The sequence below is a fragment of the Neodiprion fabricii genome, chromosome 3 (assembly GCF_021155785.1).
Source record: "Neodiprion fabricii isolate iyNeoFabr1 chromosome 3, iyNeoFabr1.1, whole genome shotgun sequence".
Taxonomy (NCBI): Eukaryota; Metazoa; Arthropoda; class Insecta; order Hymenoptera; family Diprionidae; genus Neodiprion; species Neodiprion fabricii.
The window spans coordinates 18,060,651-18,077,560 of NC_060241.1; the positions used below are offsets into that span (position 1 = coordinate 18,060,651).

The 16,910-nt window shown below is 42.0% G+C and overlaps 1 protein-coding gene across 2 annotated transcripts in view; it reads right to left on the bottom strand.

Moving 5' to 3' along the window:
* LOC124178844 overlaps nt 1-16,910 on the bottom strand; it is a 49,336-nt gene that overhangs the window by 17,795 nt on the left and 14,631 nt on the right. Inside the window, exon 2 of one of the 2 annotated variants that reach the window (XM_046562576.1) lies at nt 12,720-14,850. In XM_046562576.1, the coding sequence (XP_046418532.1) occupies nt 12,720-13,747 (1,028 nt within the window). In that variant the 5' untranslated portion in view covers nt 13,748-14,850. The remainder of the gene's footprint in view (nt 1-12,719; nt 14,851-16,910) is intronic. The other variant, XM_046562577.1, reaches the window with a different exon arrangement.

Consider the following 16,910-nt stretch of genomic DNA (forward strand, 5'->3'; position numbering starts at 1 on the left):
GGATTCGACGGTCATGGGTTATGTTATGTTTATTGAGATTGCTTTTGTTGGTCGGCCGACTATGGCGGTGTAGGTTTCTCCGTGTTGCCAACACAACTGTCCAGTGTAAAAAATCAGCCGTCTCGGATTCATTGTCCCCAAGAGTACAAACATGGTTTCACTGTATCTTAATATTGTGGCGTCTCGGCCACTAACCACCAACCCTAGTTTTAAAATATTTTCTACATTTTTACGAAAGTTTCACTTTTGGTCCACAGAAATTCTTCACTCTAGTATCCACGTCAGGCATCGCCCAAGTCTTTGCAGGCTAAGGGTTTCTCCCGTACATCTGGCATTCTACGGTGCCACGCCACTCTTGTACGCGGCCCAGGCGATGCCTGCGTTTTCTCTTGCAAAATACAAGTGCAGACAGTCTTCAACCACCAGTCAGTCGAATGATAAATTTTATCTCTCGCTCTCGCACTCGTAAGCTTTTTAAATAAAATATATCTTTCCATTATTGTATTAATTTCGGGAGAAATTATACCCCCGTCACCCTGTCAGTCTCAATATTATCATCAGGCTATTCCGATCACCTCGTAGTTTCTCAGATTCACAGAAGTCCCCAATAGCTGTACACTGTATAAAGGAGCATAGAACGGTTCGTCCGTCAATCTTCTACCAGCAATGTTTGATACTGTGCAGAAAATTTATGACGGTAATAAAATTCATGTATACATATACTTACATATATTTATATATACCCTTCGTCTAACAAGCCTGAGTTTTTTTGTACCACCGATAAAAATGTTTATTGATCACTTTTCACATTTCTCTTCTAGTTATAGATAATTACCAAGAAGAAGAAGAAGAAGATGGGAGAAGGAGAAGCCTGCCGAAGACTGGCGGCGAGTCATACAGCGTGGCTGGGTCAAAAGTGCGTGGGTGTAAGGTAAAAGCGTGCGGTGTATACCCGCAAGAAGCGAGAGCCTAGGTGGTGGGATATTTACACGTAAGAACGAACCAACTATACCATTATATACTTGTATCTCGTTTCCTCTAAAAATAAACGGGCACGGAGGACATAATAGCGCCGGCGGAACATAGGATACAAGAAGAAGGAAGTTACGGGATGGTCTCAAGTTGCTGCTGGGAGTAGTCACGCAGCTGTTCACCGAAGTCTATGCCTTCTCTCCTGTCCATCCTGCCGCTTGCCAGCATTCTTCCCTCTTCCTTCCGAACCAGTCCAGCACTCTTCTCGAGCTCTCATCGTCAGCTGTTCCCGTTTCCTCAACAGCGAATTACCTTCCCTGAACTTGTTTGCAGATTGAATAACAAATGCCACACAGTGTTGAAACTCATATGCCAGAGAACGTGAAAATGTTAAGGTAAGCACGAGACCTCACCGAACGAACCACGCGTATAAACCGTCAGGACGGAAACAAAGTCCATTTTCATATGCGACTAATCGCGGGTTACGGATTCAGAGTTAAACGGTTCGGTCATTTGATGGCCACGCACTGGATTTTACCGTTCGCGGTGCAAAGTAACGTTGCCCAACTCTTTCATTAACGCGAATTATAGTGTTTCAACATTGAGAACTGTCAAGTGATGAATACCGTTACATTAAAATATATCATTGTGATAATTTCAGTCCAGCTTAATGATTTTCTCTATGTATGGTATATTTGGAGTCGTCGAAAAGTAGTCAGCAGTGATTGCGAAGACCGTTATCACGCGTCGTGCACGGAGTAACAAATTTTGTATTCCATTTCCCACATCAAGGAAAGGAGATGTTTCGCCATATCGTTGCATCGTACGTTCAAGTTGTGTGTAAAGGCACGCGCGCTTTTTCTTTGCGCCACTTTATCCAACAACGGTTACTTTTTATCTGTCATTACAAGTATGTGAGAGAAAAAGTTTAAGACGATAAGTGACAAGTCTATAACATTCGTCGTTCTTTATGGAATTGTTTACGTCTTGCACCAAAAACTTCAACTACATTTCTCTTGCATCACATATAACCCATCTTCTTTTTTCGGTTATTCAATTTACCAAGACCTTAGATGTCATTAAAAATCGTAAGATTTTATTTGCGACGATTATCGCATGATGGTTGTTGTACTAAAATTTCCAGAGGATTGTGAATCAGCTAGCTTGTACGGAGCTGATTGGTAGAAAGACGTCGGGGGTGGAAGGTCGGAGTTCGCGGAAAGGTATTTGAGAATGAAGGCGAGGAAGAGAAACTGCAGGTATAAAAATTTCTAGGTATAAGGGACGGATTTGGGGAGAAGAAGATGCGGAGTAAAGTTGCGTGGAGGCTGAGACTAGAACTAGAAAAAAATGTAATCATCCTAGCGTAATTCTAGGTTGATTTCAGAACACAGCCTGTAAACACCCTGCTTTGGAACCACACAAAATCAAAGTAAAAGTGATTTCCTACAAGCTGTTTCTCTGCTTGGACATCGTAACAATTGATTCAACACTCTCCGATGGATTACATACAGACAGTGTTACTTGGCTTGAGTCCATGCACCCGAAATGCCGAGTCCCCAAGACTGTCCGCCACTAAGCAACGGCGCCCGACAAACCAAATTCCGTATCGTATCACCGAAGCATCATGCCCGGTAAATATAGATGAAGTCATCGGTGTATACCAACGAGATACGCAGTGTGGTACGTACATAATAATGCAGAACCGACAGCTGTACGCGGGGCGTAGAGCAGCCGGCAGAAGGTGTTCGGAGTGAGGCGATAAGAGCGATAAAAGGGAGCGATAACTGTTTCGTTTATATGCGCGTGCGCGCATGCATAAGATCGTAAATCGTATCAGGGTGCAGCATGGCGCTGTGCACACAAGCGATGTATGAGGAACCATAAGCGTGCACGAGTCCAGGTCGAAGGCAGAGTCTGTTCATCATTCATCTGGCCGATGCGAAGAGCAGCGTCAGCGGCTGGTCGGACAGCGCGTTGATCTTCGCATGACGAAACTATCCAGCAGCCGTACAGAACCGCATGACTGCCCACGGGACACCCTTAATTCCCATGGCAAACGATACGGCGCACAGTTTGCCTGACGTCCCAGCTTCATCGTGCTGGTTCCGCAGAGATATACGCCTCGTGGTTAAATTTACGACCGCAGACAGTTGCGTGTTGTGTCGACGATGAAACTGCTCCGGAGGAGAGGAATAGAAACGTGATATACAAAGTGCCTAACACTAACGCGACATACGGGCATCCGCGATGTGCACTCGCATTATTGAACCTGTTATTCTTATCGCGGGATGAGATACCCAATTGATATTTCAAGTTTGGACTCGGCGCGATAGAACGAAGCTCGGGTTGTAAGCAGAGTCATCAGCCACGTGCACTAAACTACTTTAAATAGGATTATGCGGTATGAATCGACGACGCCTACGACAATTCTGTAAAAGTGTCGACAATGTCGACAGTTTGGTCTGAGTACCTTATCATTCTCATAATCAGCATCGGCATGTTCCTAGTGCCAATACAGACTGCTTGTATAACTTCGTAAGGATTTGGTTGTAGAAAGTCGCCATTGGGTGTGAACATCAGGGTGTCCGTTATTTAGCAATTTGGTTTTTGACTTTGCAGCGCCCCTAAAATTTTTAGTTGGTGACCTGGAAAAATATCAGACCCATATAAGCCCTTAATATTGATATTTAATTGTGCCACAAAGACGATACATTTCCCATTTAAATAACATGGGGTTTTGGCACGTTTTACAATTAATTTTTTTGTTTCTATGCCAGTTCATATATGGCAATGGCAAACAAGTATTTTTGTAGAAAATTGAACGCTCTACAAAAACTTTCTCTTAACTTTTTTCGATAAATTTACTTGCTGAAAAGTTATTTAAGCTCAAAGTTGAACTAAAAATAATTTCTTCGTTTTCTTTTTCTATTTTGATCGAAAACTGTCATTACTTATGTAAAAATTAATTGTTTATTGCAAAAAATATTTGATTTCAACTGTATTATAAGTAAAATTAGTGTTAAATATTCCGGTAACCAGAGAATTTAACTTTCAATCTGAGTTACTGTCAACACTCTAACTAAGCACGAAGATCGAAAACAGTATATCATTCAAATTGTAAGTGAATATAAAAAGAAATTTCCAAATGTCACTAAGAAATGTTTAATAAAATAAATTGTGTTCATTAATATGTAAAACATTTATAAATCCTGTCACATGTTTTCAAATAAATTGCAAAATTTTAAGAGTAACTCAGATTGTATATTAAATTTTCTGGTTATCGGAATATTTAACACTAATTTTACTTATAATACAGTTGAAATCGGATATTTTTTGCAATAAACAATTAATTTTTACATAAGTAATGACAGTTTTCGATCAAAATAGAAAAAGAAAACGAAGAAATTATTTTTGGTTTAGCTTTGAGCTTAAATAACTTTTCAGCAAGTAAATTTATCGAAAAAAGTTAAGAGAAAGTTTTTGTAGAGCGTTCAATTTTCTACAAAAATACTTGTTTGCCATTGCCATACATGAACTGGCACAGAGACAAAAAAATTAATTGTAAAACGTGCCAAAACCCCATGTTATTTAAATGGGAAATGTATCGTCTTTGTGGCACAATTAAATATCAATATTAAGGGCTTATACGGGTCTGATATTTTTTTTAGGTCACGAACTAGAAATTTTAGGGGCGCTGCAAAGTCAAAAACCAAATTGGTAAATAACGGACACCCTAGACTGAACATGCCACATTTTGTTCCCGAATAACTGAGCGTTTCTGCAGAGAAACACACAATCTGTAAAGTCCAGTGTTTTCAGGAAGAGTGTCAAGTCCGAAAGAGACGCCGGGTTCAAAAAACGTCCGATGATCGGTGTGAAATCTTTACACTGGGAGGTGATACAACACCGGTGAAAACAGCTAATAAGGAAGGCATGGATGCATGTACCAGTCCATTCCTAACGCATCGAAACGCTAGAGAATAGAACAGCTATCCTAGCTTTTTTTCTTTCTTCCTTCCTTCCTTCCTTCCTTCCTTCCTTCGTTCATTCATTCATGAAGCTGGTATGCGCGTACGTAGGAAGACGAGTGTCATCTGTTCCTCTCTCTTCAAACACCTACGTTACAGCAGGTTCTGTGTAAGTTCGACTTTCACGCGTGCTGGACCGCGGTTCAGGAGAGTCAGAGTGGGATCAATCCAAAGTCCGACGGCCTGAAAGCGACGAGCTTAGCCCGTTAGAATCGCGTTGCGTGTCTAAACGTGGCCTAACACAGCCATTCCTTTCCATTTCGTACCACTATTTGTCGGTCATTCCATTCCATTTTCGTTCCATTGACAAATCTACTAATTTTCGAACGTTCACTTTCACACGATACCGAATGACGACGTTCAATCAGCAACAGTCAAATTCAGTAGTCTTGTTCCCTTCCGGAAATCCGCTTTTTTCGAAACTACTTTCGAACACAAGTTCATTCGATACCGATTCTCACTGTCGCCTACACGGAGTCCTATGAACTTAAGATCTTTTTACACAGCATGGCACGGTATCGTTGCTAGCTCTTTTCTTACAATCAGGTAAGCCGGTTATTTCCCGTGAGATGTATACAATTTACAGTGATTGAACACGGACAACTGATCACGATATCATAAAAAGTAACTTGATGCGATCCCATGTAGATTTACCCATTAATTTCATCCAATATCGAATTCGCACATTGGAATTCACGTGTCTTCGATAACTTGGAGTGATTTTTGATGGCAATTGCAGGTTTGTAAAAGTGATCAATGATTTCACAAAGCGAGCTCTTCCTCTTACCCATACTTTTCTCCCTAAATATTCCATAGTACTACGAAGGTCCTTATGTCTTTTTATCTATGTCAAGCGTACACTTTTTTCCATTACAACGTTATCTAATATTCCTAACAACGTACAAAATTCGGTCCCAACTGTTACTGCAGACTACACACAAATGGGCTGTCTCATTCGGATTTCCCATCATTTTACAAGTTTTCATGCTCACCTTGATCCGCGATGGATGGTTAGGTGTCGAGAACGAAACGTTGTACCTACTTATATACAGAACCGAATAGTGACTCGGCGGAGAGACTCCCGCGAGTTTCTTGACACGAACGCGTCTCAACCTTGTACGATTGAATGAATCATTCCAAGATTAAGTTTGCATGCTCACGGTGAAAAAGAGCTTATAATCGGGTACGCGTATATATTCACAGACACAGCATCTGTGTAAGACTACTCGCGTCGAATTCCTCGGTTACAAATCACGTCGCTATTTCCGCAGTTTGATATTCCTTCCACAACGTAGGTGTACTACACCTATATGGTACATGCACCATCCACGCGACTCGATCACGACTATACGGCGGTGTGCAAGCCGCGACATGTAAACTCGATCGCCCACGGGATATCAGCGATATACAACTTTCACTGACAAACAACAAACCAAGTCAACTCGACTCAACTCGATTCAACTCCTCGCTTACACGCGTGTCGCAGACAGCTTTTCGATACAGCGACGGACCCTTGGATGACTGACTCTTGGAGCTTTTCGTGCAGGCGCGAACTTTTCGCAAGCCACGAACAATGTTTGGAGAATTCCTAGCAGGGTGGTAACTTTTACCGCATCAAATCTGGACAGTGGTTCGAAATTGAGGCGAGTCGATCACAAGTCGGTACCTTCGCTACGTTTCGAAAAAAAAGACTCAAATTTGTAAATGGCGGATGTGATACGACGGGCATCCAAATTCGTCGTGATAAACGTAATCACGGTTTACTTCTCTCAAAAGTAGGTACTTAATACCTATACGGTACGAAATCCTTTTCTTCACGATTCTCCGCGTTTATTACGTATGTCAACAACAAATGATTATTTGTCCAGTAGACGAAGCCCGGATAAGATTGCTGAGACAACATGTTTTACTTATACTATACTCGTACGGTCGTGCGACTTATTATAAAAAAACGAATAGCCGGCTTCTGCGGGGACAGATCAGAAGAAAAAAACCCGCTCTTTCACGGTTACGAGCTTGTCTTATTCCCAGCATTAAACGCTGTAGCATCGCTTGGTTTATGATGCTTAAACAAATAATTATCTGACACGTGCATCGAGGTGAAGAAGGAAGCACAAATAAATAAAAGCAGAAAAGTTTATATATGGCTGAAATTCGTAGCCTACGAAAAGTATGAATGTGGGCATGTGTGTACACTATATACGTATATATATATATATATACTGTGTGTATAATATATACGACTTCGGCGGCTTATTTTTAGGGAGCCTTTCATTATTTAATATGTTCAGTATAGTCACATTATACCCATATCGCTTTAATGTATAGAAATATATAATCACGGTGTGAAAAACATGGAATTCCTAATTTTATATTCGACTGACATAATGCAGTAACTGTCAAACCGTATATAAATATTGTATTTTAAAGTCACTTTGAATTGTCGGTTATTTGATTAATTTTACTGCAACTATAATTCTTACACCGAAGCGACAATCAGATTGTTTTAAATATCTGAAAAATTAACGATTGAAACAAATCTTGGGATGAAAATTTTTGTCTTTTATCTTTTTTTCCATATGCGTTCAATGTATTTTTCTCTTATGCATTTCAAGAAAATAATTTGATATTACAGTCCCTGGTATATTATGTGACGGCTATTTTTGTTACAGTTCAACTGTCTATCGCTGTAATTATAACAGTTTAATGGGTGCACAAAATATTATATCGCAGGCTTCACTTTCATTGCCGAAGGCAGTTAATTTTAGAGAAAATAGGGGAAAACTTTACGAAGACGGCTACTTTTAGGTAAATACAAAAACGTGAAAATTGTGCAAGTATTACAAAAATTATTAATAAGAAATATTAATCGCATATAAAAATTCTAAAAATCGTGCTCGAAGTTCTTTTTTCAGAAAAAAAAAAAAAAAAAACCGCCAGACCATGGAAAACGCTGCATTTGATCGGTTGCGGTCACGTGGTGCAGGACGAGGACGTTCCCGTGATGATCGTACGTATGTTTTACAAAGGAGGCGGACACGACGGTACGGGAGGAATTTGGAGGAACTGCGACAGAAAGAGTCATGTGATGAGATTGAAAGAGAGCCTGAGGTTACGCGGCGACTGGAGGATGCCGGCAGGAATCTGACTCGTCCGTAACATACACTTGTATGTACGTAGGCGTCCTCTACTATCTGGAGAACGCGGCCTGAGAAAGAGATTTATAACAGGTCGTCTTGGAGAACAGTTAGGTCCGATTTTGGATTGATTAAATAAAAAGAGAGGAGAAGAAATGGGGGAAAGAGAAAAAACTGAAAAAAAAAATCAACGAATGAAATAGAATAACGAGTAATCAAAGAAGTACGAGGATCGGAAAGGGGAGGGGGATCCGAAAGATGAAAAAAAAAAAAAAAAAAGTGAACGACATCCGGTCGTCGGCTACCTACCATAGCCGACGACGTAGGCGACCTGCTGCAGGACGGTGCGAAAGATCACTGTGTGCACAGACGGCGGGGAGACGAAGCGGAATACGAAAGGAATAGAGGGAAAGAGGGACGGAGGGAGAGAGAGATACGCGTTGTTGTGGATACGAAGCAATCTCCTCCAGGTATGTAATACTATATAGATTAGATAATGGAGGGACATAAATATCATATCCATTCACCCCGATGTCGTAAATCCAATGTATATAAGGCCTCGTGCACGCTGCAGCACGAAGCACGTTCGTCTCTCTTCTACGTTATTACGTATCTCTAAAGCTGAGCGAGATCTTCTTGAAGAAGGTTATAAATGCCTTGGAAATGATGGGAACGGGTGGGAATACGCGACAAGAAATTTTTTTGAATCTTACAAGGATCTAGATATAACAGTATATTATTTAACTGAAAAGTGGGATAGAGAATTTTTCATTTTTTTTCATTTTATTTTTTTATTTTGCTAAGAAAAACCCAATTTCACTACGAGAACGATACGAAGTGTTTCGGAAAAACGTATTTACACGCAGGTATGATAACGCGTAGGGAAAAGAAGTAACGATTAACGGGTTAGATTCGTGAAAGGCAAACGACACAGACATAATTTGATACGTACAGTTTGTTCGTGAATTTATTATCTTATTTGGAAATCGATATAGGAGTGAAAAAATTTTCTAAATGGTTTCAACGTTTACAAAATAATTATATAAATACTAAAAATATTGAAAATTTCCAAGCTTGATAGTACGTAATGATGGTAAAAAATACTCGTAGAACGAGTAACTCGATTCATCGATATAATGATTATGATCATGGCGTTACATTTTTATTTCACATTAATCGAATTTTTGGCCTATCTAAGACGTACGATAAAGTGATTACATTGCATTTAGGCAGGTTTCAATTGATTCGATTAGACTTCATCAAGTTATACGTACGTGTATCGAAGAAAACAGATAAATTACAGTTTATACAATTATTAATAAACGTGGATTACTCGGAGACCGATCTTTCATTACCACATCAACATTTTGCAATTTTTTTAAATCCGCAAAAACGTCATCGATCCAAGTCGATTCACACGAGATTTGGGTAAATAAAATTCCGCAAAATATCCCGAGATTTTCACGTCTTCTTCCATGAAACAAGGTGAAAACTCCAACGAGCCGCGATACGAATTCCAAAAATTATTTCCACATATCCAAAAAGAAAATCAGCAACCATCGAAAACTTGACCAATGCTTCAAGACCGCGACTGTTAACAAGCCGGTCCGTAATTCTTAAATTTTTCAATCATCTCCGTTCCTCCAACGTTTATCACCACACCCAGTTTATACGTGCGGTTTCACTGTAAATTCACGAAAGGCATAAGAAGGGTGGGCAAAAACTCTTTAGTATCGGCGTTATATAGGTAAGGCCGAAGAAGTCTTATGCTGCAGGAGTGCGCCGACTGGCGCAACAAGTTCTGCCGGCGCACCGAGCCGCGTATAACATGCGATACGGAGAGTGAATAGTATAGAGTAGAGAGGGACGGAGAGGGAGAATCTACGAAGAGTGAGAAGGAGAGAGTGGAAAAAGAGCGATAAAAAGACCTAAGAGGGAGAAAAAACAAAAAAAGGAATAAAAAAAAAAACCGGGGAAGAAGAAGAAGAAGGAGAGAGTTATGGTTATTACGCCTTAGCGTCGTACTTAAGTCGTCATCTCGCGGAACACCTATATGTATACATACATATATATATATATATATATATATACACATACGCGCCTAAATTTATACTGCGCATGCACCGCGTCGCGCGCACGAAACGCGTAAATAGGACACGGTGAAAAAAAAAGCGATCGTCGCGCGACGCGCATAATCGTGTATGGATATAGGTGGAGTACATACGCCGGTTCGGAGATGACCGCATCAGCATAAATCAGCATCTCGGAGTTTTTGGTGCGCGCGTGTCCGTTGCGTCGGCATCGGCATATGTATTGTGTAGCTACGGTCATGGTGGGTGATGCTTATAGGCTCGCACGATTTTCGTTCCCACGCGATCCGACTGCGCAGGACATGGATAGCTCGGAAAACCGTGTCGTATAATAGGGAAGGAAATTATTCAGGCCTTCGAACCTTTGTGAGAAAGTTTCAAGACACCTTTGAGAGGTGGTCAGGTGTTTGCGACTGAACGGTTCCATTTCTTGAGATTTGAAATTTCGGTGTATCCGGGAGTTTGCGTTCGAAAGGCATTCGGAGGATTTGAAAATCTTTGGGGCATTTTCACGTCCCAGGGTTGTTCGATTATTATATGGGGATTTGTGAGTGAAAATTAGCAAAAACGATTTGGTAATTTTGTGAAATTTGGAGACTAGATTTTTGTCGTACAATGCGAGCATCGTTGAATCAGATTCGTATTTTACCATGTTTAAGAAATTATCATACTAATTGTAAGTTGGTTGAAGTAGAATTTGCGACATTCTGAACTACAAAAAATTTCACACATTATATAGGTACGTCATTTTGGGAGCCTCCACCCGTATCAAATGAAGAATGTATATATAATAAAAAAAAAAGATCAAAACTCGCACAAATCTTTCACAAATTTTTCCCACCATATCCGAATGACATCGGTTACAAAATTTTCAATAATATCCTCAGAAATCCGACACGATCGGAGTATAACTTGTAAAAAACGGAGGAATCGAAACATTGTTCCTTCGGAGCAATCGCGGCTGCGGTTACTACGCGTATCCGAATAAAAGCGATACCGTGCAGCGCAATGCGTCTGAAAACTGCAGTATTATATACGTGAAGCGGAGTAAGAGTATAAGGGGTGTTTTTGTTGCTTCAATTAATTACCGATGACAACGCCGGCCACCGACCCGATTAAAATTAAAAAATAATCGAACCGGATTCCAGCGTGTCAACCCGGGCAAGTCATGGCGAACCTTCGCGTCTCGTCCACCCGAGTGAACGCGGATCAGAGTCCGCTCGACTCGACTCCAGTATATTCGCCCGTATTACGATCCTGAGAGCTCTCGTATTAACAACCAGCTAATTATTTTGTGCGAAAACGCATTTAATCTACGTGTAGGTGTATAAAAATTGACAGCCGAAGTCGGTGCATAAAGTGAATATGCTTTTTACCGCAACGATATTTTGTAGATGAATCTTGTGACATCGTTGAAATTTGACTAGTTTCTCGACAAAAACAAAAAAAATAAAAAATTGACATGAATTTTTTTAAATCAATAACAGCGATTCGATCGGAGTAACCACTTTTGAAGTTGGGTGTACACCTGACTTTAGGACTTGACGTGATTTCAAACAATTTCAAGTAACTTCTAGTCACTTTAATTGAAATTTATCCAACTCCTAATCAAACTATTCGAAATTAATAATAAGTAGCCTGCAGCCGATAAAATTCGGTTATTAAAGAAAGTTTAAGGTATTTTTAAACATTTGAGTCATGGTGGTAATTTTTAAATACCTTGAATACATCATTTTTTTTATATATTTAGAGAACTTTTCAACATATTTTTTTGCTAGTTCTGATAGTATACCACTAATTTTTCAATACTCGAGAGTAATTGCTGCGATATAATATAAATTGTTGTCGTTAAAAAAAAAAAAAAAATTGTCAAAAATGAAGGAATGATTCATGTCTGAGAAAGTTACCCCTTTACACATATACATGTCTTAGTTAAATTATTCGTTTTTGGAGTCGCTGATTACGAATCGGAAATCGGATTCAAAAAATTCGAAATTGCAGATCTAATATAGCGGACGAAAATTTCAAATTCGATTGAATCCGAAGAAAAAAACTCTGTCCTGGACTGTTTTTGAACCATATTCGATAAAATTAGAAATTTTCGTTAACCATATTGGACCGCCATCTTGAATTTTAAAATCTGATTTCAGATTCGTAATCAGCGACCCAAAAAACCATAGAATACTACGTTGTTATAAAAGTTGACTGATCAGAATAACGGGTGACTCGAAGGGTTAATTTGAATCGGTACTTGGTAGAGCAGCACGTGCTGAGAAAGAAAGACGAAAATTAACTGGCTTCTGTAATCGATCGAACCGATATAACGAGGGGCTTCCATACTTGTTCCAATCATGTCGATTAGTCGTTCTCAATCTGAACTAAAACACCATGCGAAACAAAGTTATTTTCGTAAACGGAGATATAAATGCGAACTTTTGCGAACCCTGAACCAGAGACAAGACCATTTGAAAACATGAAATTGAACTTACCGGCTCCCTTGATACGAGGACTTGACGAGTTTTACAGCGAAAAGAAATTGAATGGCGCAGACGAGTAGACAGCAAAGGTTGAGGGAAAGTGCCAGAGCGCAGAGAGCAAGGGTGACTTCGTATACTACGACGGATTCGTCGTGGCCGATGAGACTGCTCGGTGATTCCGTGAGTGGTGATATCTTGAGTAAAAATATGAGCGAAAGAAGGGCGAGTAAAAGTGACACGAGACACAGTAGCCCAAGCGACGTGAGCATCTCCTTGACCCCGGCAGCCTGATGATGCCTGTTGTGCTGTGAGAAGGACGAAGTGATGGAGGCGTTGAGGGGAACGATGCTCGGTCCGGAATTGGCGAGAGGCGGCAGAGCACCGGATGTCGATGAAGGCGCGGGGGCGGGCGAAGGGGTGGCGTGACTGGGTATGCGGGAAAGCCTCGTGATGTCGAGGCCACCGTTGACCTTGGGCCTGGGTTCGCCGTCGGGCCTGTCTACCGAGGACGATATCTGGTGTCCCGTACCACCGACGGGGTGATGATGAATCTGGTGGTGCAGGGAGTTAGACGCGTTGGCGCCAACTACGGGACTCGCGCTGTCCACGGAGTGCTTCGAGGTCGACAAGGTGGACAGGTTCAGTCCGTGGGAGTGGTTAAGCCTCTGGGACAAGTTGTTTACGCTTAGCTGTGAGTGATTCAGTGGATGTTGATGGCTCGAGGACGGCGTCGTCGTCACCGCACCCGGATTACCAGTTGACCGGATGTTGTGCAGGGACGACGAATTACCGCCGATCGAGTCGTAAGCGTCGACGCTTCCGCCCCGCGTCCCGATCGTACCTCCGACCCGATGCTGATGATGCGTATGGTGGAGGTGCTGCTGGTCCTGGTGAAGGTGCTGATGCTGGTGCTGATGCTGGTGGATGGCTGACCCGTTCGCCGCGAGGGCCTGAAGACCGCCCGGTGAATAGTGGTCATTGCTGCTCGTTTGGTGCCTGGAGGCCGTTGCCGGCTGCCCGGTCAGTATGTGCTTCAGCATTACTGGCCAACTCTGACCTTGGGCTAATTACGGAGCTGGTCCCTTTCGTTTTTAGCCGTGCTCCTCCGGTTTTCTTCACATTTCGGCTTGGATGCAGTGCAGTGACGTTGATCGGAAGAGAAGAATTTTCCACCAGTTTACTTAGCGATTAAAGCTTTGCCAGTCTCTCCTCGTCTTCCTCCTCTTCCTCCTCCCCCTCCCCCCCTCCTCCGCCGCCCACCACCCGCACCGAACGCCAAATCGTGCCTATTATTTCAGGGTATCTTTGGACCCGAGAGGAGCGACGAAGACTCTTTTACGAGTTGTCTACGTGCCGGGGCTAAGAGAGTTACTGCACATCAGCTCCATCATTTCAATATCAAATATGAGTAAAGCGCATCCATGGGATCTGGATCGCGCGGAAGGATGCGCAACGCGAATCGCGTTTATCATAACACCCGAGGAGAGAGGGGGGGACGGTTAATTCCGTCTCTAATTAACGCTACCTTACGTTACGTTATTTGTCGAGTTATTGCTCGCCGGTGGTAATTCTGCGGATCGTTACTTTCATCTTTGCCGTAGACCTCTGCAACGACCGGTTGTTTTCGGTGCCGACGTGGTGCGTGGAAGAACGCTGAGCGGCAATAAAGGGACAGGCCGCCACAGACCTTGCGTGCTCAACCACTTTCGGCTAATTCGCTGCTCTTCTTCTTCTTCTTCTTCTTCTTCGTCTTCTTCTTCTTCGTCTTCTTCTTCTTCTTAGTCTTCTTCTTATTCCTCTCTTCTTCTTCCGCGGCCGGCGTCTTCCTCTGGCTCACTGTCACTTTTCACCACGCTCCAAGATCCCGGCTCGCTTTTACCCCTGCTTCTCTGCCCCGCAGCCTCTTCCTCGTCGCCTGCACAAGGTCGTTCGAGCCCCCTTCTCTCCTTCGCCTTCCTCCTCTTCCTCCTCTTCCTCCTCCACCACCGCCGCCGCCACCGCTTCCTCCTCCTCCTCTTCCTGTTCCTCTTCCTCGCCCTTCCCGTAGCGATCCTCCAGGGTACGCGATCCTCGCGTACGTAGTCCTGTCTAGCCTCGCCCTGGGCCAGTCAGTTGCCAGCATACCAGCTCGTTTCGTTAACCCCTGGAACACATGCAAGGAGAAAACGGTCGTCAAAAAAGTTGGTATACATAGGTAGGTATATACTTCATTTTCTTCACTTCTCTTCTCAATTGCATCTTTTCCCAGTCAAAGCTCAAGTGGAACATTATAATGAAGAATCTAAACAGTCCCGATGTCCTAACTATTTAAACCTTCGACCTTTCGAAATTCCAAACCATATATGGAGTTTCGACTCAACGGACGGATGAGATTCGACGTGATGGTCAATTCGAACGTTGATTATTCGATATTTTGACCAAAACCGTATCACTAATTAACTGGATACGCTGACCTTCAGGGCTTTATATCCATGTATTTCAGCATTGAGAATCATTTGCCCAAAGAATACTGTGACCTATAGACACTATAAGATCATATAGAGGCAAAATAATCCGAGTTACTGTTGCAGCAGTTTTCAGTTCATGGTGAATAACGAACCTATGCTCACAGTCTGAAGTAACTGTATTTCAAATTTCAGCAGTTGATTGACGCTCTCGTACGCGAGTATGAATACGGATATCAATTTTCTTCATTACCTACGTAATCAAAAGTCATTCGTAAGGGCAAGGAATCGGTTTTACGTTCTACAACACCAAAGTTCTTCCCTGTAAATGTTTCTCTATATGCCCAAAGGTAACCAGTTACTGTGATAAAGTCGTCTTATTACCTATGTATATATTCTCAAGACTTAATAAAAAGAGCTTTCCCATACTAGGCAACTTAATGCCGTATCTCTGGATCCCATCATTGTGGGCAGAGCTCCAGGATATATTCTTATCATCGTAAACCAACATATACGTGTGTATATTACGCGTATATCAGAATTTAGTAATAATCCGTCGCATCTGTGAGAAATCGGTGTGAGTATAGGCTTTGCAATGTACAGTTCAACCCTCCGTGTGAACATTTGCTTTTTTACACCTTTGGTCTGTACAATTTTTCAAATATTCTAGACTTTGAAGAAACCGGTAAAAAATTCAGGTTTTTTTTTTCAAAGTTAACTACATTATCCAAAAGTTTGAAAACTCAAAAGTTTTCATGAATTATCCACAAAATTTGATATCCAGAAAATGACCACACGGAGGGTTAAAAAGATATTTTGTTCTGCTTTCAAGAAACGTCAAAGCCAAAGTTAAATTTGAGGACGATATACCGGGACAATCTCTTGAAACTTGAAAATCAACTGCGCATGCGTGAGTTTTATCGGCTGTTCGTGCAGGCTGGCCATCCCGAGTTTTCAACCGTCAAACTGTTTCTGGCGGCGATGTAGTTGATACGAATTTTCGAGGTTAGAATCTCAAATAATTGAGGCAGTGACTCGGAAAGGTTTGGGAAGCATTTGATTCTTCAAAGAACGGTCGGAATTTAATGCTTATGCTCTTTGAAAATTCGAACGTACACATTTTGCGTACGTTGGCCCGCCTGCATCGCAGAGAAAAATATCGCTGCGGGAAGATTTCGCCGACCAATGAGATTGAATTATTTGGCGCATGCGCGGTTGATTTTCAAGTCTCAAGAGATCGTCCCGGTATAGAATGCACGTACATTGACGAGTTATGCCGAATACTTAAAATTAAAAATCTTATTCCAGATAATTATTGCAGTGAATATTGGTAAAAATGAAATACTGACTGTCCCATGTGAAATCAGACGACAACGCCTGCGGAGAAAAACTTCCACCCAAGGTTTAACGAGCTCACAAGGTTCCACATGAAAATCTCTACCAAAAACAATGTTGCAGGAAATTTTCCACAAATAGAGCCGCGGGTGAAGGTTCCTGAAAAACCGAGCGCAAATACCTGGCGGTCACGACAGCCCAAATCGATCGTAATTACGATACATAAGCAAGCGCAAGGTGAAGTTGTGAAGAAATAGGCTCGTGCAATACGTGGGATTATACGAGTCTCTGTTGTCAATACGCCGAGGAGGAGGCTTGACTCATAGAAACTGGTTCCGATCGCATTCCGGACGTCCAGAGGCTGCCGCCGGCGGAGCTACGGATACCACGACGCCCTTCTGCGCAAAGGTACGGACAGCAGCAG